This window comes from Dictyostelium discoideum, assembly GCF_000004695.1.
Source record: "Dictyostelium discoideum AX4 chromosome 1 chromosome, whole genome shotgun sequence".
Taxonomy (NCBI): Eukaryota; Evosea; class Eumycetozoa; order Dictyosteliales; family Dictyosteliaceae; genus Dictyostelium; species Dictyostelium discoideum.
Genome location: NC_007087.3, coordinates 4,317,920 through 4,332,919, shown reverse-complemented (window position 1 = coordinate 4,332,919; position 15,000 = coordinate 4,317,920). Strand labels below are relative to the sequence as shown.

General features: G+C 20.7%; 6 protein-coding genes across 6 annotated transcripts in view; 4 read left to right on the top strand and 2 right to left on the bottom strand.

The window, feature by feature from the left end:
• DDB_G0270744 (Rab GTPase domain-containing protein) overlaps positions 1 to 591 on the top strand; it is a gene marked incomplete at both ends in the record, with an annotated part of 2,894 nt that extends 2,303 nt beyond the window's left edge. Inside the window, one exon of the mRNA XM_641493.1 lies at positions 1 to 591. This exon is cut by the window's left edge and continues 1,778 nt beyond it. Within this exon, the coding sequence (XP_646585.1) occupies positions 1 to 591 (591 nt within the window).
• A 334-nt stretch (positions 592 to 925) lies between these two features.
• On the top strand, positions 926 to 3,840 carry DDB_G0270156 (hypothetical protein; the record flags this gene model as incomplete). Its single annotated transcript, XM_641492.1, has 3 exons — positions 926 to 1,588; positions 1,733 to 2,255; positions 2,324 to 3,840. The coding sequence occupies 3 exons, from the start codon at positions 926 to 928 to the stop codon at positions 3,838 to 3,840; spliced, it is 2,703 nt and encodes a 900-aa protein (XP_646584.1).
• A 449-nt stretch (positions 3,841 to 4,289) lies between these two features.
• On the bottom strand, positions 4,290 to 5,701 carry DDB_G0270154 (hypothetical protein; the record flags this gene model as incomplete). Its single annotated transcript, XM_641491.1, has 3 exons — positions 4,290 to 4,842; positions 4,960 to 5,260; positions 5,431 to 5,701. 3 exons carry the CDS (start codon positions 5,699 to 5,701, stop codon positions 4,290 to 4,292), a joined length of 1,125 nt encoding a protein of 374 aa, XP_646583.1.
• A 3,232-nt stretch (positions 5,702 to 8,933) lies between these two features.
• maspS (aspartyl-tRNA synthetase) lies at positions 8,934 to 11,012 on the top strand (the record flags this gene model as incomplete). The annotated part of the gene is made up of 1 exon (XM_641490.1): positions 8,934 to 11,012. One exon carries the CDS (start codon positions 8,934 to 8,936, stop codon positions 11,010 to 11,012), a length of 2,079 nt encoding a protein of 692 aa, XP_646582.1.
• Positions 11,013 to 11,684: 672 nt separating this feature from the next.
• Positions 11,685 to 13,521, top strand: vps26 (vacuolar protein sorting-associated protein 26; the record flags this gene model as incomplete). The annotated part of the gene is made up of 4 exons (XM_641489.1): positions 11,685 to 11,687; positions 11,968 to 12,193; positions 12,479 to 12,979; positions 13,202 to 13,521. 4 exons carry the CDS (start codon positions 11,685 to 11,687, stop codon positions 13,519 to 13,521), a joined length of 1,050 nt encoding a protein of 349 aa, XP_646581.1.
• Positions 13,522 to 13,837: 316 nt separating this feature from the next.
• DDB_G0270150 (centrosomal protein 103 kDa) overlaps positions 13,838 to 15,000 on the bottom strand; it is a gene marked incomplete at both ends in the record, with an annotated part of 2,748 nt that continues 1,585 nt past the window's right edge. The window contains one exon of the mRNA XM_641488.1: positions 13,838 to 15,000. This exon is cut by the window's right edge and continues 1,234 nt beyond it. Coding sequence (XP_646580.1) covers positions 13,838 to 15,000 — 1,163 coding nt within the window.

Here is a 15,000-nt window from a genome sequence, read left to right as displayed (position 1 = left end):
GCAAAAGATATTGATTACGATGAAGAAATTAAAAAACCTGTAACAAAGAAATCACCACCAATTAAATCTTCTTCTCCCTCACCAAAATTATCATATTCACCAACTTCAACTCAAACAACATCATCATTATCACCAAAACCGTCATCATCACCAAAAATGAATTCAATTCCTTTATCATCTTCACCAAAAATTACTCCAATGTCACCAAACTCTTCTTCTTCTTCTTCACCAAAGATGAACCCAATTCCTTTATCATCTTCACCAAAAATTAATACAACTACAACAATAATGCCACCAATTGTAAAAAAGCAAACAACAGAAATTTCAAAACCAAAATCTAAACCAGTTAAATTTAAAGATGAAGAATCAGATGATGATAGTTTTAATCCACATGTTAAAAAAAATATAGATAGTTCAGATGATGATGATGATGATAATATTCCAATTTCAAAACCAAAATCACCATCAATTAATTCAAAATCTCAACCAATACCACCATCTTCAACCATTAAATTTAATGACAATGATGATGATGACAACGAACCAAATGCACTCGTAACAAAAGATGAAGATTATGAAGATTTCTTTTAAAAATAAAAAAAAAAAAATAAAAAAAAAGAAGATAAAAAAAATCAAATCAAATTTATAATAAAATTTGTTTGGAAAAAAAAAAGTTGGAAAAAAAAAAAAAAAAGTTGGAAAAATAAAAAATAAAAAAATCCCCATCGTTTTTTCACACAAAAAAAAATTAAAAATAAAAAATAAAAAAAAATTAAAATTAAAAAAAATAAAAATAAAATTCACGACGAAAGCTTCGTTTTTTAATTTTTTTTTTTTTTTCATTCCAATTATCGATTGTTTTTATTTTTATTATTAGTATTATAATTATTATTAATCAAAATTAAATCAAATCAAATCAATAATAATGAATAATAAACAAGTTTTTGTAAAAGGTTTAACACCAGATACAACCAATGAAGATCTTGAAAATTTCTTTTCAGATATTGGTCCATTAAAAAGATGTTTTATAGTTACAAAACAAAATGAAAAGGGTGAAAAAGTTTGTAGTGGTATTGCATACGTTTGGTATGCATTAGCTGAACATGCTGAAAAAGCAATTAAAGAAAAAAATAATAAACAATTAAAAAGTAAAATTATTCATGTTTCTATTGCAAAAGAGAAATTATCAAAGAAAGATTCAAAAGATTCAAAAGATTCAAAAGATTCAAAAGATTCAAAAGATACTACAACTGCAACTACTACTACTACTACCACTACACCAGAAGAACCAATAGTTAAACAATATAATACAAAGAAAGAATTTTCAGTAATTGCAAATAATTTAGTTGCAGAGAAAGTATTTGTTTCAAATTTCCTTAGTTTAAAGAAAGATACTATTAAAGCAGTTTATTCAATTCCACATTCAAATGATGCAATTAGAATCGTTTGTGAAAATCAAGAAAATTTAAAACAAGTAGTTACAAAATTAACTAAAAATAAACAAAATAATGGTAAATCAGTTTTATATGCTGTCGAAAATGATAATTTAAAAGCAAATGAATTAATTATTCGTAATTTAAGTTTTAATGTATGTCTATTTATTATTATTATTACTATTTTAATTTATTTATTTTAGTTTATTAATAGAGAGATTTCTCTTTTTCTTTTTTCTTTTTTTTTTTTTTTTTTTAAAAATTTATTTTCCTCTCACCCCTCTTCCTCCTCCCAATAGACAAATATTCAATTTCTTGTTGAAAAATTTTCTAGTTATGGTCAATTAATTTTAGTTAAAGTACCAACAAAACCAGGAACAAATACACCAAGAGGTTTTGCATTTTTAACATTTAAAGAAAGAGAATCTAGTGAAAAAGTACTTAAAGAATGTAATAATGAAAAAATACACACTAGACAAATCGTTATTGATTGGTCACTTAAACAAAATGATTATCAACAATTACAATTTGATAAACAACAACAACAAAAACAAGATTCTAAAGAAAATAAAGATAATGATGATGATGATGATGAAGATGAGGAAGATGAAGATAAAGAAGATAATAAAGATGAGAATGAAGATGAAGAAATGAAAGAAGAAACTGATGATGATGATGAAGATGAAGATGACGAAGAAGATGAAGATGATGATAATATGGAAGAAGGAGAAGATGATGAAGATGATGAAGATGGTGAAGGTGATAAAAAAGAAAGCAAATTAGATGTTAAAAAGAAAATGGCTATTGATCATACTAGAAATAGTAAGTATATATATATATTTAAAAATAAATATTTATTTATTAATTTATTTTTATTTATTTTTTTTTAGAAAAAGAAGTTGATGAATTAAAAACATTATTTATTAGAAATTTGGCATTTGATACAAAAGAAGAAGATTTAGGAGCTAAATTTGAAGAGTATGGTAAATTAGTATTTTGTAGATTAGTATTGGATAAGTTAACACAAAAACCAACAGGTAAAGCATTTGTAAAGTATCATGAACAAGATGATGCTCGTAGAGCAGTTGAAGCATGTTCAAGTACACCATTATATGATTTATCATTGGAAGACAAGATCAATAAAAATCAAAAGGATAGTAAAAAAGAGAGTAAAAAGAATTCATTATCCGTTTCATCATTACTTCAAGGTGGTGTCATGTTGGATGGTAGATGTTTAGTAGTATGCTATGCAGTTGATCATCAACAAGCAACAGCATACAAAGAGAAGAAAGTTGAAAATGTCGATAAAAAGAACAAACATTTATTAAACATTGGTAAAATCATTCAAAACTCTGCCGAAGGTAAAGAATTGGATGAAAAAGATTGGGCATTAAGAAACCAAGCTGATAAAGAGAATCAAACAAAATTAAAAGTTAATCCAAATTATTACGTTTCTCCAACCCGTTTATGTATTAGAAATCTCCCATTACATGTAACCGATACAATCTTAAAGAATGCCACAATGAAAATATTAAAAACTGCCAATATTAAAGACAAGGTTGTATTTGCCAAAGTAGCCTGTGACAATGAAAGAGTCAATGCTCAAGGTAAAGCAAAATCCAAGGGTTTCGCATTCATCGAATGTTCAACTCATCAAGGTGCTCTTGAAATTCTTCATAAAACCAATAACAATTCAAAGATCTTCTTTTCACCTTCAAATTTAAAATCTAAAGGTCAACGTTTATTCACTCAATTTGCAGTTGAAGATGCTCGTGCTGTTAAAAAACAAAATATTTATTTAGAAAAACAAGCTAAAAGACAACAACAACAAAAAATTGAACGTTCAATCTTAAAGAAACAACAAAGAAAAGAACAACCTCTAGATGAAAATGGTAAACCAATTCCAGTTGAAAAGAAATTATCAAGAGGTCAAAGACAAAGAGAAAAGAAGAGAGAACAAAGAGCTAAATTAGAATCACAGGGTGTTGATGTCGATGCTTTAAATGAACAAAAACAATTAGTAGTTGAAAAGAAGAAATTACAACAACAATTAAAAGATATGAATTCAAAAAAACCAAAAATTACTCAAAAAATTCAAGAAAAATTAATTAAAAAACATAAACAACAACAACAACAACCACAACCACCAACTAAACAATTTATATCAAAACCACAACAACAAAAACCACCACAAAAACAACAACTTATAAATGGTAAACCAATTCATACTTCAACTACAATTCCTAAAGATAAATCAATTTTATTAAATAGACCTCAAAATATTATTGATGCTGCTTCTAAAAAAAGAAAATCTGAAGAATCATTTGATCAATTAGCAAATAATTATCTTAAAAATAAATCAAATCCAACTGAACATGCTCAAAAGAAGAAAAAATGGTTCCATTAAAAAATAAAAAAAATTTTAAAAAAAAAATCTAAAAATCTAAAAATCTAAAAAAAAAAAAAAAAATAATCTAAAAATAAATAAATATTAAAAATATATATACACAATTTGTTTATTTTTTTTTTTTTTTTTTTTTTTTTTTTTTTTTTTTTTTTTTTCTTTTCTTAATACAATATCTTTATTGGAGGAGAGAGAGAGTTAGAGAGAGATTTCCTTTAATTTCTTAATTTGATTTAGTTTAAAAGTTTTTTTTTTTTTTTAATTACTTTTTGTTTATTTCTTTTGTTTTTTTTTTCTTTTTTTTTTTATACTTTTTTTTTTTTTCTTTTTTTTTTTTTTTTTTTTTCTAATTTTAAATTTTCTTTTTTTTTTTTTTTTTTTTTTTTTTTTAGATTAGATATATAGAAAAAAAAAAAATAATAATAAGAAATAAATATATTTAAATTATATATTTAAACATCAGCACCACCTATTAAATCATCTTTGTTATTTAAATTTTCAGAAACTTCTAAAGATTGATTTGAATTATTATTTACATTTGGACTTGAACTAGTATTATGATTTGTATTAATATTTAAATTTGAGCTATTATTACAAGAGGTTAAATCTTTTTCTTTACTAGAATCATCATTTGATTCAATGTCAATTGAAGAATCACTTAAATCATCGAGATTAGAGTTTCTATTTGTTCTTGAAGAGGAATTTTGACCCCATGATTGCAATTTTGGTGCTAATACTAATAACATTACACCAATCCAAACGATTTCAATGAAACGACCAATAAAATTATATGCTAAAATTTGAGACATTGGTAATTTACCTTCAAGTTTAAAACTCCAAATTACCATACCAACTGTTAATATTGTTATAACGATTGCAGTTGATGATAATTTTAAAACTTTTTGAATTCTTTCATGACTAGTTTGACTGAATACACCACAATCTTTATCTGATAAATCTCTATATTCTTGCCAAATCATTTTTACAAATACAATACATCCAACACTAATTTTTTTTTTTTTTTTTTTTTAAAAAAAATAAATATAAAATGTTAATAAATAAATATAAATTCTATATGAATAATTCTAAAAATAAATAATATATATTTAATTTTTTTTTTACCCTCCATAAATCAAGAAAACTAATAAAAGTGTATTTGTTGCATAAAACGACCAACCAGCTAAACATGTTGCAATTAATAAAACCATTAAAACAATTTGAGAACCTATTAAAACTTTACCTAAGAATGGGAATACTCTTGATACCATCTTCGAAAAATTAATGTGATGTATAATTTTAACCCAAACATAAAGTGTATTGAAATATGAACAAATTAAAATACCTAAAGGTAAAACAAATGTAAGACCCATAATTAAATAATTTTCAAATTTAACTATTAATAATATTGATCTTATTATTCTAACTATAATAAATTTTTTATTAAATAATAATAATAATAATAATAATATTAGTATTTTTTTTTTTTTACAGATAATTTTTTTTTTTTTTTTTTTTTTTTTTCACCTAAAAAAGTGTTTAGATAAATTTTTTTTTAATTTTTTTGAAAAATAATTATTATTTAAAAAAACATACTCAAACTTGTTATAAATAAGAAAACTAATGAAACTATTGACCATGCACTATCTTTTCTATTTCTCATTTCATAGAAACGAGAAATACAAATTACAATTGGAATTAAATATAATATTAAAAATATAATTGATAATGTTAAACATCCTTCAGGGTTACATTCTTCTCCCTCTTCTAATTGAAATACTGGATCACAGTAACACCTTCTCGAGTCGTATGGGGTTTGTGTTGGCGCTGGTGTCGTTGTAACAGTAGAGTTATTTATATAATACATTTTTTTTTTTTATTTTTTTTTTTATTTAATATTTAAATATCTATTTTTTATTTATTCTATTTTCTAATAAATTATTATTAGTATTTATTATATTATTTTATTATATTATTTATTATTATAATTTTTATTGTATAGTATATTTGGCCTTGGTTTGTTATTATTATAGTTTTATTATTAAATATTATTATTTTTATTATTTTTATTATTTTCAATATTATTATTATTATTATTATTTTTTATTATTATTATTGCTTGAGTTTTTTATTAATGTGGCACAAATATTATAATATAATTTTTTTTTTATTATTGTTATAATTTTTTTTTTTTTTTTTTTTTTTTTTTTTTTTTTTTTTTTTTTTTTTGTGGATACTGTGTTTTTTTTTTTGTGTGCGAATTTATTTGTATTTGTGTGTGTGTAGAATGTAAATAAACCATTTTTTTTATTAATTGTTTAATTTTTAAAATTTATAAATAAAATTTATAAATAATATGTTTTAACATATAATAAATTTACTTATATGTACTTTTATATAAGTATGTATATGAAGTGGGTTTTTTTTTTTTTTTTTTTTTTTTTTTTTTTTTTTTTTTTCAATATTTGTTAAAAAAAATAAAACAAATAAATAAAGAAATTAAAAAAAAAAAAAAAAAAAAGTAAACCAACTGTTTTAAAGATTTTTTTGATTATCTATACTAATTATATTGTTATTGTATTTATAATTATAAATTTATTTTTTTTTAAAAAAAAAAAAATTATTTTATACTATTAATTGGTTAAATATGACACTGCGCTTATTATAAATTAAAAAAAAATATAATATAATAAATGCCAATGTTAAATTAAATTAAATTATTTTATTTTATTTTTTATTTTATTTTTTTTAATATATGAACTTTATTGAGATGATATTATTATTTTTATTATTTTTTTTTTTATTGTTACTATTTATTATTTAATTTATTTAATAATTAACAGAATTACAACAAACCCATTAATTAATGTTTTTTTTTTTATTATTTTATTATTATTTTTTTTTTAATTTAGTTTAGAAAAAAAAAAAAAAAAAAAAAAAAAAAAAAAAATTTTGATTAAATAATTATTATATAATTAAATGAATAAAAAAAAAATAGAGTGTGTGTTTGAGAGAGTGTGGGTGTATATTTGTATAACCAATTTTTTTAATATATTAGGGGAGTGTATAAAAAACTTATTATTTTACTTTTTTGAGGCACATACACACACAAACTACCATCTTTCCAACAAAATGAAAATAAAAAAAAAATAAAAAAAAAATAAAAATTAAAAATAAAAAACATATACCCACCCTCACTAACTCAAAAATTAATTTGGTTGGGTGGGAACAACAACAGTAGGTAGTTGATATGATAGAGAGTGAGTGAGTGTGGTTAATTCACAATATTGTGTGGGTAATTCCACAAAAGAAAAAAAAGGAAAAAAAATTAAAATAAAATTAAAAAAAAAATAGATATATGTATATATATATTCCAATTCTGTGGTTGGTAGTTATATATAAGTGGTAGTGGGTTAAATTAAATTTGATCATCATACCAGTTCGAAATCTTTTTTATTATTATTATTATTATTATTTTTTTTTTTTCTTTTTAATTATATAATTAATTAATTATTGATATCATTATAATAATAAAAACAAAAATATATTCATATTTTTTGTACGATTGTGTCAACAATCATAAAAAAAAAAATAAATAAAAAAAAAAAATAAAATAAAAAAAAAGGAATTTTTTTTTTTTTTAAATTAAGAAAGACCTAAATAAAGGAATTATTTTAATATAACTTTTAAATAAAAATAATGGCATGTTATAATTTTAGATATTTTTTTTTTTTTTTTTTTTTTTTTTTTTAGTGTGTTTGATTGGGTGTGGGAATGTTTTTGACAATAAAAATTAATTGTTTGATTATTATAATTGTTCCAAACTAGACAAATCTGAATCTTATAACATTGTTAATATTTTTTTAATTTACTTTTTTTTTTATTTATTTTATTTTATTTTGTTTTTTTTTTAAAAATACCCTTTTAATTTTTTTTTTTTATTTTAATTTATTTGATCATGATGCTATGTGACCCCCATGAGATTTAAAACACAATATAGATACATAACATAAAAAGAAAAAAATTGAGATGATGATGATGATGATGATGATGATAATAACAACTCTAAAAAAAAAAAAAAAGATATATATATATTTATCTTATCTTTTATTAATTAATTAATATTAATTTTTTTTTTTTTAAATTATTATTATTATTATTTTTTTTTTTTTATTTATTATTATTTTTTAATTTTTTTATTTTAATTTTTTATTATTATCATTATTACTATTATTTTTATTATTTTTATATTTAATATTATTATTATTATTATTATTATTATTATTATATATTGGAATACCGCCATACATTTCAGGATTGAATCATCAATGATTTAAAAAAAAATGTTGAATAAAAAAAGAGGATTATAAAGTTTAGGGAAAGTTTAAAACATATTGATGAGTTTCTCAAAAATCGATTTATTAATGCAGATGAGATATGTAACGATGAAGATTTTAAATTGGAAAAATAAAAAAAATAAAAAAATTAAATGAAGAAAAAAGAAAAAAGAAAAAAATAATTAAATCAGAAAATTAATCAGAAGAATCGGCGATTTAATAAAAAAAGATAATTAAAGTAAATTTTTAAATAATTTTTTTTTTGTGTGGGAAAATAAAAATTATTTATTTATTTGATTTATGTCTGTTTCCAAACATTTTGAATTTTTTTTTTTTTTTTTATGTTTTTTATTTATTGAAGCAACCCATAAATATTATTTTTTTTTAAATAACTTAAAAACTAATTATTATTATTATTATTATTATTATTATTATTATTATTATTATTATTATTATTATTATTATTATTATTATTATTATTATTTTTATTATTTTTATTATTAATATAATTAATATTTAATTAAAATCATTATTATCCTGGTAAAATTCATTGGGATTACACATAATTATTATGATGTGGGAATTCACAAATTCAGTAAAATTTTCCCAAAAAAAAAAAAAAAAAAAAATAAATAAATTAAAAAAAAAATCAAAATAAAAAAAAAAAAAAAAAATGTTGGGTGATTAAAAAAAAAAAAAAAAATAAAATTCAACCATTTCGTTCGTTTCAACAATTTATTTTGTTTTTAAAAAAAAAAAAAAATGAATCGAGTAATATTAAAAGATTCTAAAATATTTTTAAATGTTTTAAATAAACCAATAATTAAAAACAAAAATTGTTTATCATTATTAAATATCACAACTTCATCAACCACATCGATAATAAAAAATCAACAAATTAATCAATTTAATAAAAGAAATTTTACAAATACCATAAATAATAATAAAAATGAAAATATAAATAATAAAATTTTAAATATTATTGAAAGAAGTCATTCATGTGGTGAAATTACAAGTAAAGATATTGGTAAAGAAGTTATAATTTATGGTTGGATTAATTCATTAAGAAATTTAGGAGATAACGTATTTTTAGTGATTAGAGATGGACATGGTAAAGTTCAATGTTATGTTGATTTAAAACAACAATGTATATTAAAATCAAGTGTTCCAAATATTGATATAAATGAGCGTAATAGTATTGAAGAGAATATTAAACTTTTTAAATTAGAATCAATTGTTTCAATTAAAGGTAAAGTTATAGCAAGACCAGAACGTATGGTAAATAAGAATATGTCAACTGGTGAAATTGAAATTTCAGTTGACCAATTACAATTGTTGAATAATTGTGTGGATTTACCATTTACAGTGGAACATGATTCAACTGCGGTATCTGAGGAATTAAGATTAAAGTATCGTTATGTTGATTTGAGAAGAGACAAAGTTCAAAGTAATATCAGATTAAGATCAAAGGTAGCAATGGCAGCAAGAAACTATTTAATCAATCAACAATTCATTGAAGTTGAAACACCAACACTCTTTAGACCAACACCAGAGGGTGCAAGAGAGTATTTGGTGCCAACCAGACACCAAGGCCAATTCTACAGCTTGCCACAGTCACCCCAACAATATAAACAGTTACTTATGGTAGGTGGTATTGACAGATATTTCCAATTGGCACGTTGTTATCGTGATGAAGATTTACGTTCAGATAGACAACCTGAATTCACTCAAATCGATATGGAACTTTCATTTGTAAATACTCAAATGATTTATCGTATCATTGAAGGATTGGTTAAAACACTTTGGAAAGAGGCTGGTTTCAACATTGACTATGAGTTCCCATTCTACACCTATGAGCAAGTTCTATCAACCTATGGTATTGATAAGCCTGACACTCGTTATGACATGAAACTCGTCGATATTACAGACTGTTTCAATAAGGATGAAACTAATATTAATCTATTTAAAAATGCATTATCTCAAGCATCAAACAATTTCAAAGAATCTAAACCTGTCATTAAATGCATAAAATTAGATCAAGTTTTACCAACTTTAAAATCCAAACATCTTGATCAAATCACTACAGAATCAAATTCAATAATCACTGTACAAATTAAATCAAATAATGAATGGAAATCTTTAATTTCAAAGAGTATATCGGAACAAGAAAAGACTTTAATCACTGAAAGAATGAATTTAAAAGAAGGTGATGTTTTATTAATTAGTGTTGGTCCAAGATTCCAAGTTGAATCAACACTTGGTAAAACTAGAATTTATTGTGCAAATCTATTAAAAGAGTTGAATTTATTAAAATTAGATCCACAACAATTCAATTTCTTGTGGGTTGTAGATTTCCCATTATTCACTCCATCAGATTACATGAATGAACAATCAGCACTATTATCAACCCATCATCCATTCACAGCTCCTCATCCAGAGGATATTGATCTATTGTTAAATCCATTATCAACTCCATCTGATTATTCAAAGATTAGAGGCCAACATTATGATATCGTTATAAATGGTGTTGAATTGGGTGGTGGCTCAATTCGTATTCATAACTCTGATGTACAATTACGTGTTTTAGAAAAAGTATTAAAATTGGAACCACACATGGTCCAACGTTTCAATCATCTTTTAACTGCACTTTCAATGGGTTGTCCACCACATGGTGGTATTGCTTTAGGTTTTGATCGTTTATGTTCACTATTAGTAAATTCAAATTCAATTCGTGATGTTATTGCTTTTCCAAAAACTTCTGGTGGTAAAGAATTAATGACTTCTTCACCTGCTACTGTTACAAAATCTGAATTAGATGAATTATTTTTAATTCAAAAATAATAAATAAATAAATCCAATAATTTCAAAATTAATATGGAGGAGGGGAAAAAATAAAAAAACCAAAAAGAAATCTGAGATTTTCATTTTTTTTTTTTTTTTTTTCATTAATTTTTTTTTTTTAAACAATGATTAAATTTTTTTTATTTTTAATATGAATATAGAATATAAAAATAGAGCACTCAAAAATACACAAAATGATATATAAAAATATAAAAAAATGAATGTAACCATTCTGTTTTTTTTTTTTTATCAAAAATTTTTAGAATTTATTTATCATTCATTTTTTGTAATTGTTTTTTATTTTAAAGTCCCTCTTATATGTTTAAAACCTATTTATAAACTCAATCTGATATTTATTTGTGAGCGATTAACCAAAATAAAAAAAAATTGACTAAAAAAATGTGTTGACAAAAGGGGTTGACATTCCGAATTTTCAAAAATTGTTTCAATTTTTCTTTTTATTTATTTTATTTTTTTTTTTTTTTTTTTTGAAGATATTTTGCCTTTTTTTTTTTTTTTTTTTTTAAAAAATTTTTTAATTTTTTAATTTTTTTTTAGTTTTTTTTTTTTTATTTTTTTATTTTTTTTATTTTTTTTATTTTAATATTATTTGTGTAAAAAAAGTTTATATATTATATATTTATTATATATATATAAACGCTTTTACTAAAAATGGTAAGATTTTTCATAAAAGAAAGAGTTAAATTAAAATATAGGGATTTTTTAATAAAAAAATAAAAAAATAAAAAAAAGAAAAAATATAGAAAGTCTTTTTGTGTGATCCCCCAAAAAAATAAAAAAATAAAATAAAATAATAAAATAATAAAATAATTATAATAATAATAAATAAATAAATAAATAAATAAATAAATAAATAAATAAATAAATAAATAAATCATATATTTACTTTTTTTTTTTAAAAAAAAAAAAAAAATTTATTTTTTAAAATTTATAGAACTTTTTTAGTAATAATTTTGGTACACCATGCAATGTTGAATTTGAATTGGATAACTGCCAAAACAGAAAGACCATAGAAGTTACCCAAGATAAAGGTAAAACTGAAAAGTTATTTGTTTTCATTGGTAACGAACCAGTGTCTGGTAAAGTTTCAATCAATATCAAAGAAAAAACAAAGAAAATTGAACATACAGGTATTAGAGTTGAATTTGTAGGTCAAATTGGTATGTACTATTATTTTTTTTTTCTTTTTATTAATAATAAATAAATAAATAAATAATTAATAATACAATATATAATAATAATAATAATAATAATAATAATAATAATAATAATAATAATAATAATAATAATAATAATAATAATAATAATAATAATAATAATAATAATAATAATAATAATAATAATAATAATAATAATAATAATAATAATAATAATAATAATAATATTTATATGACTCTCAATTACTAATGAATCTTATTATTTTTATTTTTTTTTTTTAAAAAAAGAATTATTTTATGATAGAGGTAATCATTATGAATTTACATCATTAGTACGTGAATTAGCACCAGCAGGAGAATTAACAGAAAACAAAACATTTTCATATGATTTTTCAAATGTTGAAAAACAATATGAATCATATAATGGTACCAACGTTCGTCTTAGATATTTTGTTAGATTAACAATTGGAAGATCATTTGCCTCGAACATTGTAAAGGAATACGATATTTGGGTAATCAATTTTGTAAAACCACCCGAAAGTAACAGTAATATTAAGATGGAAGTAGGTATCGAAGATTGTCTTCACATTGAATTCGAATACAACAAATCAAAATACCATTTGAAGGATGTTATCATTGGTAAAATTTATTTCCTTTTAGTTAGAATTAAAATCAAATATATGGAAATTGCACTCATTAAAAGAGAATCAACTGGTTCAGGTCCAAACGTTTTTAATGAAAGTGAAACTTTAACTAAATTTGAAATTATGGATGGTGCACCAGTTAGAGGTAAGTTAATAATAATATATTAATTATAATCATAACAATCATTTTTATTTTTTTTTTTTATTTTTTTAAAATTAATAATATTTATTAATTATTTATTTTTAAAATAATAATAATAATAATAATAATAATAATAATAATAATAATAATAATAATAATAATAATAATAATAATAATAATAATAATAATAATAATAATAATAATAATAATAATAATAATAAAAAGGTGAATCTATTCCTGTTAGACTTTTCTTATCAGTATTTGATCTCACACCAACCTATAGAAGTGTACATAATAAGTTTTCTGTTAAATATTTCCTCAATCTTGCACTTGTTGATGAAGATGATAAAAAATACTTTAAACAACAAGAAATTACACTTTGGAGAAGAGGTGTAACTAAACCAGGCTTACCTGGCTCAACTAACAACAACAATAACAACAATACTTCAAACACCAACAATACCAATACACCACAACAAAAAGTAACCGAATCTCAAAATGAAGTACCAGAACCAGAAAATAACTCTTCCGATGAAAGTGATTAAAATTATAAATAATAATAATAATAAAAATAATAATAATAATAATAATAAATAAAATCTAAAATAATATCATTATACTACACTTACATTCGCCAATCGTTTTCTCTTCCTCTTCTCTCTCATTATCCTAATAAATAAAAAAAATAAAATAAAAAAAATTAAAATAATAATAATAATTAGAAATAAAAAATAAATAAAGTAAATGTTTTTTTTTTTTTTATAAATAATAATTATAATTATATATGTATATATATCATTCTTTGATTTTATTATTTTTTTTTTGTTTAATATTTATTTGTATTTTTTTTATTTTTTTTTTTTATTGTTTAGATTGTTGTTGAATTTGTTTATTTAATTGTGATAAGAATTGAGTTTTTAAATCAAAATCATCAAAAATACTTAAGATTAATAATCTTAATTCATTATTTGATAATTTATTTAGATGACCTTTATTATAGAGTGCAACTATTTCACTTAATGGTAATTCTAATACCATTTTAATTTGCCAAAACTTTTTCCAACTTTTAACTAATTTCATTCTATTCTTATGTAAATCTTCAGATTCACCATTGAAAATGAAAAATCTAATGAAAACTGGATATAGTGAAGATATTAATTCAGATAATTTTTGAGTTTCTACCATTTCAATATTTTGTAATTTTAAAATCATCTTTATAATGGTTGCTATGATTGATTCAGAGAATTTTGAAATTAATTCAAAATAATCTTCTCTTGGGAAAACGTCCTTCCAAATACATGATAATCTATTTAATTCATTATTCATATTTGTGAAATTATTTTGAATTTTACTAAACACTAATTGATCTTTAGTATTCTCTAAACGATTTGAAAATTCCGTATTCTCTAAAAATGATAATATCCATTTCAATTGTTCTCTAATATATTTACTAAAAAATATATTACCAATTTCTTTAAATTTATTTGAAAAATCAATGAATGTAAATATTTCATTTTTATTATTATTATCATTATTATTATTATTATTATTATTATTTTCAATTGATAAAATTAAAAAGCAATGAGAAAAGAATAAACAACTATTATAAAATAAACATGCTAAAGTTGGTACTTTTTCTAATTTAGAAATATGATGTTTTAAATAGATTGCTTGATAAATGTCAAAAATATCTCTACAACTTTGAAATGATATATTACTATCATTTTTTGATTCTTTTAATGTTGAAATACATAATGATAATAATGAATTAGTTGATTCTAATATTAATCTATTTTCGAAATAATATCCTTGAATTGTGCAAATTGAATTATTATTATTATTATTATTATTATTATTATTATTATTATTATTATTATTATTATTATTATTATTATTATTATTATTATTATTATTATTATTATTTATATTACAATTTGAAAATAAAATTGAATCATTTGATTGAATTGATTGATATCTATCTTTTAATATAATTTCTCTAGCTTTTGATAAAAGTAACATTCTTT